Source organism: Perognathus longimembris, chromosome 10, assembly GCF_023159225.1.
Source record: "Perognathus longimembris pacificus isolate PPM17 chromosome 10, ASM2315922v1, whole genome shotgun sequence".
NCBI classification, from domain to species: Eukaryota; Metazoa; Chordata; class Mammalia; order Rodentia; family Heteromyidae; genus Perognathus; species Perognathus longimembris.
Window position 1 is genome coordinate 52373164 of NC_063170.1, and position 24175 is coordinate 52397338.

The 24175-nt window shown below is 41.1% G+C and overlaps 1 protein-coding gene across 3 annotated transcripts in view; it reads right to left on the bottom strand.

Annotated features, from left to right (window-relative positions):
• Positions 1–24175, bottom strand: part of Cadps (calcium dependent secretion activator) — a 429166-nt gene that overhangs the window by 305079 nt on the left and 99912 nt on the right. For all 3 annotated transcript variants that reach the window (XM_048356072.1, XM_048356074.1, XM_048356073.1), the window contains exons 2-3: positions 20276–20389; positions 10051–10383 (exon numbers count right to left, since the gene is read on the bottom strand). In XM_048356072.1, coding sequence (XP_048212029.1) covers positions 10051–10383; positions 20276–20389 — 447 coding nt within the window. The remainder of the gene's footprint in view (positions 1–10050; positions 10384–20275; positions 20390–24175) is intronic.

Here is a 24175-nt window from a genome sequence, read left to right on the forward strand (position 1 = left end):
AATCTTGGCTCAAATTGTAACTATGAAGAAAATGATGATGTTTTCTCTTTTTAAAATGCTATGTACAAAGCATAGTGATAAATGATTCATTCATTAACTTATCTCAGCATGATAATAAACACGGTGAGATACATTGTGCTATCATTCCCATTCTACCTCAGGGAATTTCACTGATGTTCAAGTGAAGTGACTTACAAAAGATTTATAGTTATAAAGAGTAGGGCCTGGACTGGGGATATGGCCTAGTGGCAAGAGTGCTTGCCTGGTATATATGAAGTCCAGCACCACATATACAGAAAACGGCAGAAGTGGCACTGTGGCTCAAGTGGCAGAGTGCTAGCCTTGAGCAAAAAGAAGCCAGAGACCGTGCTTAGGCCCTGAGTCTAAGCTCCAGGACTGGCAAAACAAAACAAAACAAAACAAAACTCTAAGAGTAGGGCCTATCATGAATTTAGCATATTCAGAGCCTGACATCACATTCTTGGCACAATGATTCTATCTTTACTCCCAAGATGATAAACAACCAAATTTCCTCTTCCTAGAATGAGTGGGCTAAGGTTTATGGTTTAGTTCTTAAACTTAAAATCTATATCTGTAGGGTAATTTTTCTGGAAAGTACATAATTATTGCTATTATTATGTAATAATTACTTAATTCAAGGGTTAAAAAACTATACTCTTGAGGAAAACCTACCAGCTACCAATTTTTGTAAATAAACTTTTACTGGGACATAGCCATGATCATACCTTATCTTACGAATGTTTTCATTGCAATGGCAGAATTAAGTATCTGTATGAAGATTATAGGCCCACAAGGCTACAGTATTTGTCGACCATAGGCTTATTTCTTAATGTAACTTGAATTTTTTATGCGTTGGTGAGTATTTTTGTATCAGAGAAAACTTTTAACTCTGTGGTCACTGGGCCCAACTAGGAAAGTGCTGACAGAAAGTAGACATTTTTTCAGGTTATTTAGTTAGCGGAACACACAAGACAAGAAAGGCAAGCATTTCTTGTTCTCTAGGCATCCTCTGCACACTTCTATGTTTTTCTAAGTGTGATTAAAAATTAAATTGACATTAAATTAATCTAAAGAAACACTCGTAGTGATATGCTACAATATAAGCAAGTGGAGCAAACATAAACCACACCAATCGTAATTGACAAGATACTTCCACAACTTCTACAAACCAGGCATTCAGGGCTCATACCTGTAATCCTTGCCATTCAATGGTCTAAGATCTAAGGATTAAGGTCCAAAGCCAAGCTGGGCAGGAAAGTCCAAGAAACTCTTATTTCCAATTAACTAGCAAAAAGCTAGAAGTGAAGGTACGACTCAAATGTTAGAGGAATAACCTTGAGCAAATAAGCTAAGAAACTGTTCCTAGGCCCTATCAAGTCCCTGTATAGGCACAAAAATAAAAAAAGTAAAACCTCCCAAATAACAACAACAACAACAACAAAAAAATCCTTCTATATATAGATGGAAAAGACATACTACTATTTTCAGCATCTGAGTTAAAGAGTTCGTTTTGGATCCATGAGTTTAAATCTATCCATCAATGCTTGTCTTGCACCTATGGGTTCAAATCCTAGCTTTGCCATTTACTGGCTGCTTGGTCTTGGAAAAATTTGTATAACTTTCCTATTTTCTATTTGGTATCATTATTAAATATCTACCTTACAGACTTGTCATGAAACTTTCACCTGTTTGTCTATTTATCTAGGTCTGTCTGTTTACCTACCTAACTACCTCAGTGATTAATACACTGGAAATTCTTTATGTTTCATAGGTATTATTGCTGTTCAAACTCATACAACCTAAATGAGTGATTAAACACAAACTAAACCAGTCTCCTTCAAACAAACACATCCATGACAACTATAGTAGAAAATCTGCAGAACTGAGCTCCTAGCTTCCCTTTCTCTTCCTCTGAGAAGTTTTGGAGGTTAAAAAAAATAGGCAAGCTATATAACAAAGAGACTCCTAAAAGATTTACAACACAGACTATCTTCTTAGAGTACAGAGAGCAACACCTGCTTAGCACAGGCTGTAAGGCCTCTACTGACTGAGTCCTCCAAGAGACTGAGAGAATTATTCAATATTTAGGAAACAACAGGATCAAATGTATATTATTCATGGCTTCAGAAAGGAATAAAACAAAAAAAGACTATCAATGAAACTTAATCATTATGCTACACTCCAGTGCTCAAGCATCTGTGAATCCTAGACCCCAGTCCTTGGGGAAGTAGCGAGGAAATTTAAATCACCACTGAGAGGAGTCTGGGCTGGTGAGCTGCTTTGGCAAGCAGGTAAAATATTTCTATTTGTGAGGCTGTGATAGATGCTTTATAATAGGTTTCATCACCCAGCAAAAGGTAGAAAATATTATTCCTGTATGCCTCTGATTTCAGTTCTATGGTTCAGTGCTTATAAACAAGCATATTTTTGACTTGACTTTGGCGACAGGGGGAAGTGACTGCTGAAATGCCACTTAGCAGTGCTGCAGGCTGAGAGACAATACTCCGCACATGTGGGTTGCCTGTGTCTTTCCATTCCAACTTTCCATTGCCAGCAACAATAGAAATAACAGCAGATGAATGTGTTCTAGGAATGAGAGAGAGAAATAGGAACAATGATGACCACGTCCATCAGAAAACAGGGCTCTGGTCCTGCGCTGCCTATGTCGTCAGTGTGTTTAATGGTGTCTTTAGTAACTAGGTAGGACATGTTCATGTGGTATATACATTTCAATCTCTTGTACAGTCCAAGAATTCTTAAATTGAAGGCACAGCTAACTTGGGTAGTCCATCAACTAGCTAGTGCCCTGTGGGGCACATCTGGAAGTCAACTAGCTGGCCCCGCCTGTTTCTCCGTCTTGGGGCCACATGTGGCTAAGATGGCGGTGCCTAACAACAATGGCGCAGCTGCTACAAGTGTCTTTGGTTATAACCTGGAGGCGGTTCTGTGGGCTGTGACGCCATGGCTCTTCCGCCCTTGATGGACAGCTCATCCCTCCCCTTCCTGCCGATCTTGGATCTGATTGGCTCCTGTGCCTTATATTAGTGGCACATACTTCCCCAATAAACGAGATCTTGCACCGACTTGACTCCCAGGCCATCTGATTGTCCTCCGGTGAGGAGGGGTGGGTTTGGGCAGTTTGCTGACCCTTTCCTTTCTTGGCTCCTCTGGTCGGGGCATGCCTTCCCCATCTCTCCCGTGGGTTGGGGGAGCACAGGGGGCTAAAGACCCCAACAGTGGCCATTGGGGGCAGTGAATGACTTGAGAAAGCCAAGATTGAATTTCTTAGGGGCAATGTAAGACAAGACTGAATTTCTGTCTTTCTTTTGCCAACTGTGTGCTGGGAGAGACAGGTTAAGTATGACCAGAGGGAAAGAAAGTCTATGCCTAGAAAAATGCTTGGCTCTCCAGTGATAGCTCATTCTAAAATAGCCCTGACAGGTGGATTGAGGACATGGACTGACAGGCCCGTTCCACTGCTGTATTTTGCTTAACTAGGAAATGGTGCTCAAGTACACTTCTGTGCACAATATGGACATTAAAACCCATGAGGTTATAACTGGCTTGGCTTCTGCACTTACTGATGTAATTGGTAGTGAATCGGGCATCTATTTTGTGCTAGACATCGTATTAAGTGTTGACCATGCAGTAGGAACTGCAGCGGACATGGCTGTTGCTCTTGAAGAAGTAGTCTAGAGCACACACTGTAGCAAAATAAATATTTCTGGTTGTCAGAAGTCTTATGAAGGTAATAATATTTATGAACAAGTCTCTGTCTTGGGAAAAACAAGCAATGCAACCCTAAAAAAGAGGTTCCCTTTAAATTGATACTAAGAAGGACCAGCTGTATAGGAAATGGGCAGGTCATATTTGAGTGACCGATAAGGGTTCTGGTCCTTGGGTTGACTATGAGAACCAAAGCTTCTAATCAATAGCCTGGGACAAGAATGATTCAGCCAATGCAGAGGTCTTAATCACTTGATTTTAAATTTATGCCCACAGGGAGCCATCCTAATGACCTGATTAAATCCGGAAATCCTTTCAAAAGCGAGTCCAGAAATCGGAGATCTGAAACACTAGTTTCCCTCTTGTCGCAGAATCTAAAGAATTCAAAGGCTGCAAGAAGAGCCATGCCCACAAAGGAGATGGAGCTCGGAAAGGGATCTTTCTCTGCTGAGCCTCCACCACAGCCAGCTTTCTGAAACCGGGAGCTCTGAAAGGGCCTAGCTAAGTCATGCTTTTGGCTTCTAACCAAGGAAAATTGTAAGATTTAATAATCAGAAATAATGAATATTCTTTTAGGCCATGAAATTTGTAGTGATTTGTTACTCAGCAATATCACAAAAATAGATACAATCCTCCATTGCAGGACAATACTTAGGGTATGATGGAATATTCAGGACAAAGATGGCCAAGGCATTTCCTCAAGCCAATTATCCATGATATCCAATGTATTGCAGAAGCTTAAATGTTTGTTGAATGAATAACAAAGGCATGTTTCTACTCAGAGTTTAATACTAGGCTGACATGACCACTGCCCCACTCCTGGATTTCACAGCATTTCCTTAACAGTTATCTACTTAAAGATTACTAGAATAAAAATAATCCCTATCATTGCTACTGGGACCAAAAGAAATAAGTAAGAAATAATCATGTGGTCCATGAAACAAATTTTTAGCCAACATCTCTTCTGGGAACTTGTGACCTAGGAAAATCCTCTGTGGTTATACGGAGATTAAGGGCTCTGTAATGAGGTAAGATACAACCCAGCAATCTGGGTCATAGCTGAAAGCCTGATAATTTGAGGTTTCTCTTCAGAGACTAATAAACTATATGAAAAGCTGCCAAGTGCTAATCAAGTCCAAGGCAGACAGTAATAAGATAACCACATCATCGAAGACCAGACTGATGATGGTTTATGGGAAAGGAAAGGAAATAATGAGGGCATTAGCAGTTCCATAGTGGAGAATTCAAGATGGAACATGCACAGGTGTTTACAGATGGGGAAATCAGAGTCCACATGCTTCTAGTCCTATCTTCTGAACTTATCTGATGAAATCTCTAAACATTCAGGGAGGGTAAATGTAAAAAACGCAGTCTGCTGAGAGTGGGGCTAGACATGGTCTTTCCGCGGCCCATGGAGCATACAATGAAGGTTGAGGGGGCAGGCTGTCAATGCTGCCAGGTACTGTGATGTGATCAGTGCAGCACACCCAGAAATGGAGATGTCATTTTGCAAAGACTCAAACCGAAACACAAGGGAACAACTTTGTAATCCACATCCCTTCAGTATTTGCTGTGTTGCTTTACTTAGAAGAGTTTATTGGCATTTAAAAATATGTGACAGTATATGCTTGCCTCTCCCTTCCAAGATGCTTTCAAATGAAACATTTGTCTACATCTACCCATCTTTCTAGTACTGAGGATTGAACTCAGGACCTTTTTCTTGCTAGGAAGCACTCTACCACTTGAACAACACCCCCAGTGGTCCATACATTTTGGAATCAGGCAATTAATGATAATTCACTATTGAGCAGAGGGGATAGGGAGGAGCAAACAGTTCATATATCTGGGCTTCAAATCCAAACCAGAGGGAAAGGCGAGAGTAATGAGTAAGTATGATCGAATTACATTATATCTATGTATGAAAACAAACATAATGAAACCTACTAAAAACTATTAAAAGGGAGGATGGAAATAAAAGTCACAAAGTAGACTTGGTCAAATACAATGTATGTGTATATAAAAATACCACAATTAAACCCCTTTGTACAATTAATACATGCTAATAAAAGGGGAGCAAAAATATGGAAAAACTTTGGAGGGAAAGGGACAGGAGGTGCATCTTATGAAATGCCTATCAATGGTACGTCCTTGTTTCTCATCTGCAGTAGCTTTGCAGTTTATGAAGATGGGAAGCAAGACTGAGTCTTATTCTCAGATGAAATATTGCATCTCAAAGACAGCATCTTGCACCACACTCATGCCTGTAATCCTAGTTACTCAGGAGGCTGAGATAAGAAGACTATGATTCACAGCCAGTCCAAACAGGAAAGACTCTGAGGTTCTTATTTCCAATTATGCAGCAAAAAGACAGAAGTGGAGGGTGTGGCCCAAGTGGCAAAGTGTCAGCCATGAGCAAAGAAGCTAAGGAACAGTGCCAAGGCCCTGAGTTCAAACTCTAGTACTGACACACATGCACACATATGCACAGGTGCGCACACAAAAACACAGTACCTTACTTTTAAACTTAGGTTTAGAATTCAATTGAAATGAACCAGCTACATAATGGACTGTCTCCTCCAAAATAAACACCACCAATTGCGTAACGAGTGGCCAATTATTTTACATTTGGACATAATGGAGTACATGAGCAACTCGTTCTGTACGGATCAAGCTTTGCACTCTCAAAGGAACAAAATAGATTGCTAAAAATGCCAGGAGTAAATAGTAATAATTTTTTCTTATATATTGATGGACAGGGTTCACATTTTAGCAGATAACTGCTATGTATCTGTTATAATCACTGTTTGATAAATGCCATTTTTCATCTGAGGAAACAATGAAAGGCACTGGCAGATGCTGAGAGAGAAGATGAAAATCTTCAGAAAGCAGCAGCAGAAATCAGATTATAGCTTCCTAGGATGTGATCTGCATAAAAAGAAAATATTGTGCACGCTTTTGGCTTCAGAAGCAAGCCGGGATTGCTTTTTCTAGTAAGGAGAAGAGGGCACAGAAAAGACAAAATTAAACAAGAGGCAGTTTAAGCAGGTAGAGGATGGAAGCCCTACAATTTCATTTTCATATCCTTTCTCTGATGAGTCAATAGAGGAGTTTAGCAGAGTTGAGTGGAGTCTGTGAAATCCAGGAGTAACCTGTAATTTCTGACACCTAGATTACAGGAGGAGAGAGAAGCAGAATGTTTTTTTCTCAGCATGCCTCTACAAAGTCTGCCAATAAGGGAAGAGGAAGGGAATAGATGACACCCCTGCTTTGCTAACTGGTTATGAAAACTTTATGTGAAAGCCGCACTGGTCAGCGTGGAGCCATTTTTGGGAACAGCACCAGAGACTAACGAACTCAATGTTCATAAGATCATGACTCCCCACCCCCACCCCCACCCCAAGCCCCAAGCACAGCACTGGTGGTATGAAATGATCTAAGGAGGGATAACTAATGAAAAAAAAAAACCTTCTATTTTTATACTTCTCTTAATTTTCCACTTTTTTCTTTATATAATTTATTTATTTTTCTTATTTATTGTCAAAATGATGTACAGAGAGGTTACAGTTTCATACGTTAGGCCTTGGGTACATTTCTTGTACTGTTTGTTACCTCCTCCCTCATTCCCCCCCTTCCCCTTTCCCTCTCCCCCCATGAGTTGTTCAGTTGGTTTACACCAAATGGTTTTGCAAGTATTGCTTTTGGAGTTGTCTTTTTATCCTTTGTCTCTATGATTTTGATATTCCCTTTCACTTCCCTAGTTCTAATTCCAGCATATACAGTTTCCAGTGTACTCAGATAAGATAGAGTGATGGTGTGGGTACAACCACAGGAAGGGGATACAAGAGGATCATCAACAATTGAAGCTACGGTTTCACATGGCATGTTGAAAGTAATTACAACAGAAGTGAAGTGAGCTAGACCCAAAGAAACATGGATTCTATGGTTTCCTTCATAGGGAATAACTAGCACAGGTTTAGGCTAGTCACAGCAGAGGATCACAAGAGCCTAATAGCTTTTCTTTTTTACATTTTGGCAGGATTGAATCCAGGGCCTCATGCTTGCTAATGAAGGGCTCTGAGTTACCATGTGAGCTATTACCCTATTCCTCAGGCCCCCTTCCCTAATCCTATCATTTTCATTTCGTTTCTGAAACAGGAGCTTGAAGATTTTTTTTTTTTTTGGCCCAGATTGGCCTCAAACTTCTCATCTTTCTTGATTCTGCCTCCCAAATGGCTGGGATTACAGGTCTGAACTACCATGTTGGGCTGTATTTCAATATAATGTGTCCCCTTTGGTCCCAAGTAAAAGTAGTACATTAAAACTCTGATTTCATATGTATTAGTATAAGAAAGATAGGTCTCCAAAGTGATTTGGGACTTGGCATACTAAGAAATATTAATCAAAAATAACAAGATAAAGCTGGAGGGGCTGACTCACACCTGTAATCTTAGCTACTCAGGAGGCTGAGATCTGAGGATCACAATTCAAAAGCAAACCGACCAGGCAAGTCTGTTAGTCTCTTATCTCCAATTAACCATCAGAAAACCAGAAGTGGTACTGTGGCTCAAAGTGGCAGAGTGCTAGCCTTGAATGAGAGAGCTCAGGGACAGCACCCAAGCTTTGAATTCAAGCCCACTACCACCACCACCACCATCACCACCACCACTACCAACAACAACAAATAGCTAGATCTCAGAAATGGCAACAATTATGAAGGTAAGATAGTAACAGCTAAAATTTAAGAAACAATTGAGAATATTTTTCTCTCTAGTCTATTGTTTCTGGTTGATGAGATTCTTCCCATCTGTTTCTTTTCACAAAATACATACTTCAGGGAGAATAGGATACTCAGAATAGCACAAATAAAAACCATACAAATCAACTATAATGCTACCTATAATTAAAGATAAGCACAACAAATATTTCAGGTTTTGTCCATCTAGTACTTTCTCCATCATGACTTTCCCACCCATAAAAACAGGACTATGCTTATCTGTTTGATAAGTTATATTTTCCACAAAGCAATATGTAATGAAATTCTGCAGTTTGCCGAGTTTCTTCTTCCCCAATCTCACAAAGTCTTCCACCACATGATGAAATCAATATTTAATTATAATTGCAAACTGATGTAGGGAGGTCAGCCAGATCCCAAGGCCACAAAGCTGGTGAGAGGTCATGCTAGAATTTTCTTAGGTGTGTCTGACCCAAGCAAAGAACAATTCATAACCAACTAATAATAAACTAAAGTGTCTTAATCTGCCTTCAGTGGGGACCTGGCCTAGGCAACCCGAACACAGCTGTGGGACACACCATTTTCTAAAAGGATATAGGCACTAATAATACTGGGAAGGGAAATCCTTGTTAAAAATGTAGATTTCCAATAAATCCCAGACTTTAGAGAGATGGCCTCTAGGGACAGGACTGGGAATGGGCATTTAAAAAAATGTTCCTTGCTGACACTCATTAAAATGTTCGGTCTTACAGAGCAGACATAACAGATGTTTGCTGAATAGTAAGATTGTACAGGAAGTCAAAATGAAGATTACACAGGAGCCCTATTCTGCCATTCAGGAGAAACTCAGGCCCATCTGTGGCCTGAGGGGCGGCGTGTCCTTGCTGCCCCCATCAAGCATACTTGGATATTCATGAAGTGGGTCACAGGGCCATGAGGAAACTCAGACCTGCACAAGATTTTTTATTTTAAATAATCATGCTAGGTGACCAGGTATCATCACCTCAGCCGAAGAAGGACAAACTGCTTAATGAATACATACCACTTATTTTTGTAATTGTTACTGTTGGTTTGGAGATTGAACTCAGGGCCTCAAGCTTGTTAGTTTGCTTGCTCATGGCTGGCCTGCTATACATGCAGTGTCGCTTTTTGCTGGTAAACTGGAGTTGGAATCTCTCAGACATTTTTTTGCTTGGGCTGTCTTCCATCTGCAGTCTTCCAGATCTTAGTCTCCTGAGTAGCTAGAAGACTATAAGCTACTGGCAGACAGCTCAGCTGGTAGCTATAGGCATGAGCTACCAGTGTCTATACATGCTACCTACATTACGGCAGATGATTCCTTTAAAAATAAATCATCAGCTGGAATTTTAGCACTTTGACACAAGGCTTTGCTCAGTGGGCCAACTTACCTCTTAAACACAACAAGCTTAGTCATCAAGCTTATGATCAACTTTTAACCAAATACTGTCATAAAGTAATGACGTTTAACACATTATGACAGAGTGGTCTACAAAAGTTGTAACTCAGTTTTGGTGACCTATAGCTCCAAGCCCAGGTGAGACACCCCTTACCTGACAGGCATTGTACAGGAGCTGATGTTCGAACTTTTTGATGCCAAGAATGTTCTGGAACATCTCGTAGAGTTGCTCTTTGCTCAGAATTAGCTCAGAGGCTGCGCTGGCTGTCATCCGGGCCTGCTGCTTCCTGGGGTCCTCTTCCCCACGGTAGATGGCATCAAACTTAGCCATCCAGGAGCTCAGCACGGTCTCCTTGCTGAGGCCATCAATCTCTGGCAGGCTGCGAACCCTCTTCTCAATGTGCTTCTTGAAGACTTCCCGTGAGTCATTGGCTGAACAGCCTCCACTCTGCACCATGCGTGCCACGCGGTCACTCTTCAAGAATACCTGAGCAAGAAGTGGGCAGAGAAAGTCAGAATCAGCCACACACAGGTTGCCAGTTTGGTTGCTTGGGTTATATCCTGGGCCTCACAGGTAGCACAGACAACACTCATGTGGGTCATTTCCCACCACCACTTGCCATCTGCTGTCTGTGAGAACACAGACAAGACACACACTTTGCTTCTCTACCCAAATCTATGGAATAAGAGTAATGATAGTTTAGTAGTTCCCTCATGACTGAGGGGGATGTGCCCCAAGACCCACAGTGGCTATCCCTATACCACAGATTCCTCTGAACTCTATATAGGCTATGTTCTTTCCTATGCATGTACTAAAGTTTAATTTATAAATTGGACCCAGTAAGGAATGACCAACAATACCTCTAATAAAATGGAACTTTTACAAAAACAATATTAAGTCAAGGGAAGCATTAGCTTGAAATGACTTCTTTAAATAGGCTGCCTGCCCCAGTGAAGTACAGATGAGCCTTTGTCTTATAATTGACATCTTTTATCGTTGTCCTGTGCCTAAGGATTTAACAAATATTTTGAACTTCTTATTTTGCCATCAAGTTCCCCAGATGATCATCATATTATCTCATTAGTTCAGTAAAGTTAGTATTTTTACTTCTGTCAAAAAAATGTATTATAAGGAAAGCTATTTTAAACACATGAACTCTTTCAACTGTGGCATTTTCTGCTTCATGCTTCAGACTGCATTTGACTCCAAGTAAACAAAACTGGAGAAAATGAAACTACAGGGAAGGTAATAAAGCTCCTGTATTTATTTGCCAGGTCATTGCGAGGATTGGATGAGACAATGGTATCCTGACAGGCAGGCAGGTATGCAGAATCTGGTCTCAGCCTTATTTTTTTTTCCTCACATACTGGCTTTGTGAATATTGGTAAGCTAACCTCTTTTTTTTTTTTTTTTGATTCTTTTTTTTTTGCCAGTCCTGGGGCTTGGACTCAGGGTCTGAGCACTGTCCCTGGCTTCTTTTTGCTCAAGGCTAGCACTCTGCCACTTGAGCCACAGCGCCGCTTCTGGCCATTTTCTGTATATGTGGTGCTGGGGAATCGAACCCAGGCCTTCATGTATGGGAGGCAAGCTCTCTTGCCACTAGGCCATATCCCCAGCCCCTAAGCTAACCTCTTTGATCATAGTGTTCTTCTATATAAAATTGAGTAACAATAGCCCCTATATACGTTTTAAAATGAAGATTCAATGAGTTATTGTGTGAAAAGCATTTAGTTCCTGGTCCACAAAATACCATCTAGTGATGTGTTTGTTACGACTACTACTACTACTACTACTACTACTACTACTACATTATGTAAAGTACTTGTCGTGATGTCTAGCACACAGAACTTCAATATTAACCAGTATTTACCTCTTATTTATACAATGATCCTTATCATACTTAGAATTAAACATATGAAGTGAATATATGTTTAATTATTTCCTTTCCTGAAATACAAATTCACACAGGCAAGGACAATTTGCTTATTTCACATATTTCTTCAGTAGCACGTGGCACTCTACAAGTGCCACTCATTAACAATGAGCATGGGTGTTATAATCTAGTCTACTTTGTAGATGCAAAAAAGCAAGACTTCAGGGGAGGAAAGCTACTTACTCTGACTGAATCTGTATGACCACAAACACATGGTCTTTTTACTTCATCCCGGTTCTTTCCTGACCTTTGGGTTCTCACTCCTGGTAGAGAACCCTTGGCAGTGGGTAAGAGCTGTGTGAATCCTGGGCTACCTTCAAGCAAGAGCATATTCTTTTCTCCACTGCCCCTACTCACAAGCTCACACAGACTACATGGTTCTGGAGTGTAATACAAGCCAGTGAAGCTGCTGCTTGATATTCAGAGACAGGAAACAACTGACATTTTGAGCCATGTCCTGGTCACACTTCAGAAGGTGCATAAATATCCCTTAGGAGGCAGAGCCATGTTCATGCCCCTTCCAGACATGAGAAAATGGCTTTGCTGGCCATCAGGTAGCATGGATGGGGACCCAGTGGGCATGGCATTCCCTCATACTTCTCCACAGAGCTTTACTTCGGGTGGAGAATTATTCAAAAGTCAGCCCTCATTGGTAGGGGACGTCATGAAGACATTTAAAAAGGAAGGCTGACTAGGACTGGCCAAAAAAAAAAGCATAGCTGAAGGAAGAGGTGAAATTTTGGCAGCTGGATGTATTTGACCAGGAAATTGTAGTTCACATGATTTTAACCATATGAGTTTGAAAATACGGTGTATTGATCTGTATATAATAAAAACATAACACTGTCAAAGAAAAAAAAAAAGGAAGGCTGAGCAAGTGCTTCACAGAGTGAGAATGTTGGCCTGGTCCCCCAGGCCTGAACTGGTGCTTAGTAAAAGTTCCAGGGGACCTCCCCTCCTGGAGTCTTGGGGATTTTAATGAGCTAATGTCTTCATTTCTCCATCTAATTAATACATTAAGAATCTCAGCTTTAGTCTGAAGCAAATTGTGAAGCCTCTAGAAAGGCCATGTTGTATCATGTCAGAAGCTACAAATTGTAATTCCACAGCACTCCTATCACCAGTTTTCTAGGTAGCCAGAAGTAAGTCACCTTCCCTCACAGAATCTCCAATTCTCCCTTCCTGCTACAACGTCCCTACCTTTTGCCATCCATTCTTTGTTAGTGTACATTCTAGGTGGAATATAACACATTAGATGTCCAGGGTACAATGGAAGGAAAGCACAGATTCAGTCCTCATGGAGTACCACCAACATCATCTTAACTGCATGTAAAATAATTACAAATTAGAGCAGACACCGTCAAAGGAAGTCTATGCCAGAAATCTATGCCAATGTGTGTGGGAAAAATCTTTCTTTAAGGAAAATATACTTCTGAGATGATAAATGAAACATTGACAGGTGACCAGAGAGCAGAGAGCCACTTCAGAAGGAAGGAGCAATGTGTGTGAGGGAATATGGAGACTCTAGTGTGGCTGTGATAATGAGGGACAGGGAATGATGGACATGCGAGGAGGAGATAGCCAAGGGCATGGACGCAGGCATGAAGTCTTTTGGCCTGCATTTTAACAACACTGGCAAGTCAATGAAGGCTTCAAACCGGAACACTGGCCCACAAATGGAAGATGTCAAAGGAATTGGCAAGGAGACCAGTTGAGCAGTTCTTTTAAGGACAGATGAGCAGTGGTGGTAGTCTAGATATAAGGAGGTTGATTCTTTGTTTGCAGCTCTCATGAACACCAAAGGTGACTTGGAACCATCCAGTCAACAACAGAATCATACTTTCCTCCAAAGTTGCCTAGGCCAGTGTCTCACGAGCCTGAGCAGCCCCAGGAGTGAGGTCCTTTCACTCCATTTACTTCCCTCAAAGACCTTCCTAGCTACCATCTGCCATTATTATTATTATTTTGACCATTTGGCAAAGATCTGAATTTCTCACCCTAGTATAATTTCCAGCAAACAGGGTTGTGGGGTCTTTTCTGATATCTTCTTAGTGCCTAAGAGAGTGATGACACAGAGTTGGCACTAGATAAAAGTATGTTGAATGACTGCATAAATGATAAAAATGAAACAGACATCACTAGCAGAGGATCTGTTGGGTAATATGTCCATGTCTGGATGGGACAGATGGTGAAGGAGATACTGGTATTTCTAGGGTCTCTCAGAACAAGCAACTTAGGTGAGACTCTCTGTAAGACCAGATCACAAAGAGCAAGAAATAAGGATACTGACAGTCTGGTCCCAGTTAGTGTCTGTAACTGGCCGGGTGACCTAGGAATGCTGGATCCATCGCCTGTTTCCCACAGTCCTTTGTGTATAGCTGTAGCCACTTGGCACATATTTAGTGATCCTCAGGGGGTGACCTGAGTAATCCCTTAACCTCTATCAACCTTCCTCCCCTTTACTGTCCCACGAGGTTAATGTACTTGCTTTCTTTGAAAAGGATAAAACTGATAGGACTTTGAAAAGTGGAGGGACCCTTTAGTGCTGTGGTAAGATACGATTTTCCATCCTCAATAAGAGAGGAGATGGGTGGGACGTTGTCGAGAGTATGGAGGGAGGAGGCTAGAGACTGAGGAGATGTGAAAGATGAAATTCCCAAAGGAGGCACGACAGCCAGGAGGAGAGAAGGTGGCAAGAGGAAACTAATTTTCCAGGCACATCATCTGTCTTGGTTCTCAGTCTGACAGGAATCGAGGGGGGCCTGGGCCAGACTGAGATAGCAATGAACCCAGACACTAAGGACTGATGTGGTCATGTGTCTTTCAAGAGCCATTGGAAATTATTTATATGGGGAGCTCTATGTGGGTTTTTCCATTGGTTCTGTGTTTTGTCTTTTTTTTTTTTTATAGTGGCTGTGTCGTGAGACTTCAACCTCAGGCACAGTTCTGTGCAGCACATCCCATAAATCCTTCCCACTCCTCTGCCAACTTCCAGACAGGTCATAATGAGAGACAGAAGATAAACAAATAAATATGGGTAGTGAAGGGCAGTCAACCCGGCCACTCGACCTCATTCATCAGTCTTTCCCTCCGTCACCACAGCCAGGCAAGCTCCAATTGCGTTACAGACAATGCAGGCGCATCAGGGCTCCGTGGCTGCGCACATGGGAGGAGGAGATTGGTCAAGCACACTGGTCCTTACATTTGAGGCAGAAAGGTGCTAACTGGCCATCAATGAGTGGCACATAAGTCACTCTGTATTCAGGAGCAGAGAGTGGTACCACATCACTTGGGTGAACTGAGCTCTTCTACTTACTAGTCCTGTCACCTGAGCAAAGGACTTAAATCTTCCCTAGGCTTTAAATTTCCTGCAGTTAGAATGGGGATCGTAGCAACCTTAGCTCCTGGTATTTGGGTAAAGATCCAAGGCTTCTAATTGGTCAGCATTTCACCTACTCCAGAAGAAGAATGTAATAGACAGCAGTTATTTTAAAAGAAAACAATGCATATTTTTTTCTTTAGCATCAAAACGTGGGCTAGCCATAGTGTCACATACCTGTAATTCTAACTACGTGGGAGGCTGAGATCAGAAGCATTGGGGTTCAAGGCCAACCCAGAAAAAAAGTTACTATGACCTCATCTCAGTCAGTAAGGTGAGTGTAGGTGGTAACACATATCATCTCAGCTGTATAGGAAACATAAATAGAAGGAGTGCAGTCTAGGCCAGCCTAGACAAAAATGGCTCAAGTGGTAGAGTGCTTGCCTAGCAAGTATAAGGTCATGCATTAAAACCTCAGAACCACCAAAAATGTTATCCATGATATACCATTAGCTGGAACTGGAGGCGTAGAACAAGTAGCAGAGTCCCACCTATTGGTAGGAAAAGCTGAGCCAGAGCTGGAGGGTGAGACTTCAAGTACCAGTAAATACTTGGAAACATATACAGCAAACTTGGATTGCATTTGTCTAAGAAGGGATTTTAATGAATCCCATCCTTAACTATTTAAAGATTTTTCTACACAGATTTACTTGTACAATTGATATATTTTACTTTCATAATGATATGAAACACCTCCCTAAATGGAAAATTTTGTATTTTTCCATGGTCTTAAGAGAACGTAAATGCACCTTTTGCCTTACAGATTCTCCTTATCAAAAAGTAGTCTCCTGAGGCAAATATCAGGAGTGGATGTGGGGCCACGGCCTTGGGGAAAAGCAGTTCTCTCTTCCCATTGCATCCTCCTTTCCCCTCCCGTACATTTTTCCAGGCCTCCAAATTAGGGAGTACACTGGGTCTGTCAAATTCCATTTGTGTTCTATTATTTCTATGCAGACCATGAATACTATACCACCTTTCTTCCATTATAAGATTAATATGTTTATGGGTTCTCTCTCTCATTCTCCCCCACCCCCTCCTCTTTTTGTGTGTATAATGTTCTGCCACAGATAAGGAAACTGAGGCTCAGACTTAGGCCAATGTCTCAAGTGAGTACACAACGGAGTTGGAATGCTCTTTGCTGCTCTGACCTTGGCTTCCTCCTTGCCTGGATTTACTCACTACAATATCCCCTTTACAATAGGTTAGTCCTCTTCTCCCATGGGGAAATATGCTTCTAAGCCACTATGTCATTAGAGTGGTTCTGGTTGCTTTATTTTAGAAAAATAGCTGCAATAACCAGACAGACCCTTTTTGTAGATGAACAAAAAAGGTTAACCAGAGAGACTCAGTATGCCACTCTGTGTGCAGGACACCTGCTGATTTGTATCTGCCAACCATCCTTCCTCTCCTGATGACAGCACCACAATCTTTCCTCCAAGAACCCTCTCTCCAGAGCATAGTTTCATGGAACTCTCAATCACAGGGCCTTGGCCTTCTTCAACCAAGGAGTGGGCTGGGATCTGAGCTTCACCCATTAGAATATCCTTTCTGGGGTCTAGAATCAGAGTAAGGTGGTATGAAAATAATGTGCTGGCATAGTTGCATACCAATGGCAGGATGCCCGTTATACTGTGCCTTTGTGTGGATGCCATAATGTGAAGGACCCGGTGGTTGTTAGGCTAGTAGGACACATTAAGGTCTCACATTTAGTCAGCTACTAGATTCCTATATTGAGCTGCCCTGGCTTTCATATTTTCTGAAGCTTAGTTATTTCCTTTAACAAAACAACAAAACAACAACCACAGAGGTTTTTGTTGTTGTTATCATTAGGACTTAATTTAACCACAGGCAGTTTCTAAAGGAGTCTCTCTGAAACAACATTCAAAGCAGGTGTGACAGAAAACACCCAGGCCTTTGTTAAAGGAGATCAACTAAACCGCTCAAATCCTCCCATACCAAATCAATCAGAGCTGCTTCACAGGCTGAAGGCAGATGCCAGCTGTGGTGTCCTAAAATAAATTTTTGTAGTCTTCCACCACAATCCACATTCCTACATCCCACTAAATCCCCTCAGATTTCCTTTGAGTGGTGTCTGAGATTTGTATGACTTATCCATCCATCTCTTTGCCCTGATGCCCGCCCCGGCTAGCCTTCAAAGAAGAAACCAAAGTAAGCAGGGAGGAATGGAGGTGAGAGTGAGGATGGAAGGCTTATATTTGAGACATTTGTCTTAAAGTAGCTGAAAGCCTGACAAGGTGTGCTGGGCTCTCTGATGACCTACCAGGGGACTGGGGGTGTGCAAACAGGAAGGAATTGCTGGGCCAGACTTGATAGCATTCACCCCAGCCCCCATGCCTCACAGCCAGAGCTGGAGAGATTAAAGGATTAATCTTCAGCCTGCTTGATCCTCTCTGACAATCAGGGCTACCAGGAAAGAACAAAATGAAACCTGTACATTTTTGAGAATCTGGCAAAACTTGATCTCCCTTGTCTTACCCCAGCTCAGGGCAATGCCAGCTTGTTGTTAATGGTGGCTAGCTTGGTCCAGATTTGGCCACATAGACACAGATGTGGGGAAAATGGTGTGCCTCTTCATTCCCTTCATTCATGCAAAGCAACTCTTGATTGTTGTGACATGTTGACGAATCACTGCCTTCCCAAATCTAAGCCAATGCCTAAAACAGTTTTTCTTGTACACTAATCTCAAAACTTTCTAAGGAAAAATTGAACTACTTTTTGTTGTTGAGTTACTGCTATTGGTAAACAGGAACATGAAGGTATAATACAATGGAGCTGTGGGGGGGGCATCAAGAAAGAATGGATAAAAGAAGGAAAAAGAAAAACAGGTTGGGAAGGGAGAGGAAAAAAAAACATATAAGAAGGATATCTTTCTGTTTCATCTGCAGAGCATACCTTATTCCAGCAAAAACCACCCTAATTTCCCATCAGGAAAACATTGGACTTCACTGTAATGCTTGCAGGGGTTGAGCTTGAAATCAGACTCCAAGGTAGCATTGAGTACAGGCTTTATCCTTAGACTGTTTCACCTTATCTATGGTGGGCTGCCCAAAAAGATACCCAGCACTCATGCCAACGCAAGCAAGTCACTGTTCACTGGTGGGTCTTTGCTGGGACTCTTGGTGAAGAGGCATTTATTTTCTTTGATTGTGGGGTTTCTAAGCTGTGACAGGATACACCTAGGGCTCTCCAGGTACAGAGAGCACAGGGAAGGGCACTGCAGAAGGATGGAAGGAGCATGCCATTCTGTTGGTGTCTCTGGAGATTATGAATCTTGACATGACAGAAGCCAGGCCAACCCTAGGACTCTTACTGTTTCTAGGTTTATGCTGGATTGAACTGCGCATCTGTGGCTAGCAATCCAAACAGTTCTGGCTAAAACAGAGGCTGACAGATGTGCACGTGGATGGAGCCCTGAGTTTGGTAGACGAAGAGGAGGTACTGGTTTCTCCATCGCTCCAGAGTAAGAGGGAGAAAGGGAAATGCAATCAGCTTGGAGCTCTGCCAAACAAAGTACTAATCCTGATCCATGGACTTCTGCTTTAGAGGATTAGCCTTCCCCGGAAAAGTGAATCTAAAGACTCTCTAAAGCTTTACTAATGAAGACAGCAGTTAGATCATTAATCCCTCACATTCTTTCCTGTGTTACTCAAATCCTAACATTAAATATTCAGCAATTTTTCAATGTTTGGATCCTCACTAGGCCAAAAGAAGCCTTTTCACAAAAAACTAGACAGTATAGAGGAAAATATCTGTATCACCATGGATCTCATAATTTCCAGAGACTCATTAGCATGTTGATACTATTAATTTTCAAATTTAATTAATAGATAGAAATGACACTTTCTTTTAATTTATGTCATTAGTCAAACGAGCTTCCTAATTAAGATTTGTAACGTACAAATTTATAAACTCCAGTGAATGACACTAAACACGATAAGGGTCTGCCTGTTTTGACAAGGGTTCTCTTATTACCCTCCCACTGGCTTCAGGACTTGTAAAAGAAACACTAATCTCACTCTCCCCGGAAGTTCCTATACAAAATCTTTGTTAGATGTACTCAAGTTATTCATTGCCATGTGTCCTTATGACTTCAAATCTCATCTAGTTCCCACAAAGTCCAACCAGTCAGTATCATCATATCAGATAAAATAGTAAGATCGAAGGTCATTGGCAATACTGGATGCCATCTGCAATGTCTTAAAATTTTAAGATTTAAATTGGGACAAGTATAAGAATGACCACCACTTCTAAAATAGCCCCATCTTGAAGTCCCATTAAGGACATGATATGTCAAATGAGTGTCTGGTTGGAATCAACAAACATAAAAAAGATTGTTTGCTATCAAATGATATTTAGCAAAGCAACCAGTAATATTTTCATCAGAGCTAATTGAAACTGTGCTCCACTCTACCCATGAAAGAGAGGGCCAACTATGTTTGTTTTTTTTTTGCCAGTCCTGGACCTTGGACTCAGGGCCTGAGCACTGTCCCTGGCTTCTTCCCGCTCAAGGCTAGCACTCTGCCACTTGAGCCACAGCGCCGCTTCTGGCCGTTTTCTGTATATGTGGTGCTGGGGAATCGAACCTAGGGCCTCGTGTATCCGAGGGCAGGCACTCTTGCCACTAGGCTATATCCCCAGCCCGCCAACTATGTTAAGTGGGAAGGTTAAGTTCCACTGAATCAGGACTTGTTCTCCAAAGCATCAGCTAACATATTGAAATCTATAGTGGCTTAGATCAACCAAAGGGCAGACCAACAATGTGCTTATTGACAAAGGGGAGCCAACATATTTATTTTGAAATAATTTTCTCTCTAATAACTAGAAATAATTTTCTCTCTGATAACTAAAAGAAAGGTGGGAGAAAAGGACTGATGGGGGGGGAATGAAGAAGGCAAAGAGAGAGGAAGAAAGGGAATAAAAAGATCAAAAGGGAGGGACTAAATCAGTGAAGTAATTCCACAGGGAAAACCAAAATTTTGTTGGATTGCCTTACACTTGTTTCACCATTTATCATTCTCCCCGGCCTTGCTCTGAAGGTGACTCACCTCATAGTAGCTCTGGACAGCATTCATGAAGGCTTCGTCAGCCACAATCTGAGTCTCCCCATTGAGGAAAGCCTGAAACCGGTCCTTGACTGTCTGAAGCTGCTGTTTGCTGATCTGCAAGAAAGCAAGAGGAGAAAATGAGGATATTTTCTCTACAGGGAAGTAGTTACTTTACACTGATGATGCCAGCCCATCATTGGTGGGGGAGAGCTGCCAATGTGCTCAATATTGTGAACCAGTGTTAAACAGTTTTATCATTAAAAGCAACATAAATCACAGTTACACATATTACAGGTAAACATGATGCATTTGCTATATGCAACTTTATTATCCTGTCATGTTTTAACCTGTGCATTTGGGGTTCCTTGTAGGGCATTTGTAAAGTGGAAACAATATACAGCGAAACTCCACCTCACCTTTCCTCCCCACTCCACACTTAGTGAGGTCTCATTGGCAGCTGGCTATCAGCCAAGGTGGGAATATTTACACCATGGAAATGGGCACATGCTACAAAGCATGTTGCACTTCTTTTAAGTAAAACAAGTTAAAAAAACATCGATGTTAAACATTTCATAGCAAAAACCTTATTGTGCAAATCCCTTAGGGGGCTGAAATATCTACTAATTGGCAATATGTAGTAGTTTGGTTACATTCAAAGATAACACTTGGGTAAATGTTACACTTCCCGGAAGTAGTATAATATGAGAAACAGGTTATTTGCCATGCTCCGCTTTATCTATCCTAGTTTTCTTTCCCTTTTTGGAAAACATTCTGAAAGAGGGATTTCTACTTGTTCTTATCCACCCTTGACTGCACTAACTTATGAAACCTTTTCCAACCTTCCTGGTACGTGATCTTACTCCACAGTATGTATTTTAAGTACTTATTAGCTGAAATTTAGTTGGTGAGCTGCTCTGTATTTCCTCAGACTTAACTTAGTGCCTTGTATGTGGCAGGCAGTCAACTGGTTCTGGATAAATGAGTAAATGAAGTATATGAAAATTCTATAGTATTTTTATAGACTTTAAGCAGTTCTAGTTGATATTGAATTAAAATGTCAGGTACAACTGGGTTTTGAAAAGTCAACACATTATATTTTTTTAAAGGATTACATTTTGTACAGTGTTACATTTCAAAAGTAATAATGGAATATTGTATTTGAGAACAATTTTTCCAGTAGAGAAAAGAACAGTCTAGCACCAGTTCTGTTAGCCCCCGTATTGTCTTGGAAAAGCTACTTATATGCTAGGCTGACCAGAGAATTGAAATCACTTCTGGGATTGGGCTGGACTTAAATAAATTCTAGCTCATCTTTTGTTTTCTCACTTGGAAAACAGTGATCATTCTAATTATTCTCTGTCTCAGGGTAGTTAGAGCTATTTAATAACATATTATGAAGTCTTCAAAAATGTGAGTTTCTGACTTATTGCACAGAATGGTGACTATAGTTAATGATATAATACATTCTTAAACAGCTACATTTAATCATTCTATGATGAACACATGCTCTGAAATATTATACTGTATGCAACCATTACAGACAATTTTCTCTGACAATTAAAAATCAATGAGGGGCTGGGAATATGGCCTAGTGGTAAAGTGCTCGCTTCATATACATGAAGCTCTGGGTTTGATTCCTCAGCACCACATATATAGAAAAAACCACAAGTGGTGCTGTGGCTCAAGCGGTAGAGTGCTAGCCTTGAGCAAAAAGAAGCCAGGGACAGTGCTCAGGCTCTGAATTCAAGCCCCAGGACTGGCAAAAAAAAAAAAAATCAATGACTTTCTATATACATTTAAAGTGCCTTTACTATTGGACTTATGTAGAAAATAAAGCTACAGAAGACTTAAGATGGGTCTGGGTCTTGACTCAGGAAGCAAAAGCAACCAAAGTTTTGACTCAGTTAGGAAGAAAAACCAACCAAAACCAGTAGCCAGCCAACCAATCAACCATCCAATCATCCATCAACAGATTCCCAGAGTTTTCAGATGAACCCAAAGGGCTGCTGGTGTGCTTTCATAAAGTTATACAGCTTTGGGAGGATTGAGAGAATAGTGGAGTAAGAAACAAATAAATACCTTTAAATAGTTATGAGATTTATACTTGTTATGTTTTCTGGAGGACCATTTTGCAATGTTAACCATATTTGTAAGTGTAAATTGTCTACTAGCTACAGTTAAGAAAGCTGAAGCAGTGAACTAAACTTTAATATGTTTTATTTAATCTAATATGTCCCAATTAGAAACAATTTTAACACACGATCATTAACTATTCATGAGACGTATTTTTCCATTTTTAATGCCGCGTCTTAGAAAGCTGGTCTGTTTCATCCTTGTAACACATTTCAGTTCAGAGCAATCACAGTGGAGTGTTCAAGAGCCACCTGTGGCTGGTAACCACTGTACTGGAAGGTACAAGCCTTGAGCTCAGAACAAATGCACTCATAACTCACTTCACTTAAGCTCTCCTGTTCAGACACAAATATATCAGTATTAGTAGAGTTCAAGAGAAAAATCATAGTTCTTTTGTATGTGCTAGAAACTATTTGAACTGAACTACAGGTAGCCTTTAGTTTTCTCAAAAAAAATTGACACCATAATTTGAATTTTTCTTAAACAGGATAGGCTAGGTATAACTGAAGTCACAAGTTCTTATAGTGTAGGACTAATCAGAGCATCAGAGAATTTTATACTCAGAATCCCCACCACTGTGAGTTTTGGTGGGAGGTAGTCTGTGTTGAAGAAGCAGGAAAAACTGTATTTCTGTCATAAATGCTTAAGGGCTACAGTAAAATTATGCATGTACTATCAAAATGATGAAGACCTGATGGTTGACCCCAGGCCAAATTCATTATTTTCCTGACTTTTCATTAAAGAAATCACAGTGTTCTTTTGTTCACAAATAATGACATCTGCCTAGCTCTGCAACGGGTCCTGAGCCTTGGTCATCAACACAGTGCACTCAACCCTGGGTCAGGGCAAGGGGAAACTAAGGGGATCAAGGCTGGTCTTCAGGAGACTTGCATTTGGGAGAGGATAAAGCATGCAAAAGAACTCACCAAAGGCATGCTTTAGGATGTCACAGAGAGAGACTACAGTAAGCAAAACCTTCCCAAGCAGAAAGGATCTTCAGGAATGTATGAATTCACTCCAATTCAGACAGCATATATCATGAAACAAGTCACAAGTCCCTGGATCCATCCAGTTCCCAGCTCCAGAAGACTTGGGGTGGGCCTTGCATGACAAACCAAGCTTCTGCCTACACGTAGTCAACATTCACTATTTCCTCACTTCCAATTAGACATGAATAGTGTTTATTTAGTCAGCATTCCTGTTGTATCTCATTGGGCAAAGATAAACCTGCCTACCCCCCACTGCTTTCATTTGTGCAGTGTGACCAACACTGACTTCATGGAATTGTTACAAGGATTAACCTGGACAGCTAAACTGTTTGGTGTAAATGAACTGAACAACTCATGGCGGGGAGGGGGGAGAGGGAAAGGGCGAGGGGGAGGGGGGAATGAGGGACGAGGTAACAGTACAAGAAATGTATCCAATGCCTAATGTATGAGACTGTAACCTCTCTGTAATTCAGTTTGATAATAAAATATATATATATAAAATAAAGAAATAAAAGTTGGTAATAATGATGAAAAAAAGAAAGAAAAGCTAGCACAGGGGGAATGCTCTGCACGTGCTAGCTGCTGTGGTGATTAATTCTCATCAGTGAGATCTGCACACACTGCTCCCTGGAGAATGCCTGCCTGTGGGAAATTTCCTATGCATAATCTAAAATTCAGCCCATGTGTTTCTTCCAGAGGCCCCCAGGTAGAGTGTGCTATTATGCTAACGAAGGTTTATTTGTTTAAAGGCTAGCTCTCAAAAGCAGTGAGTCTTGAG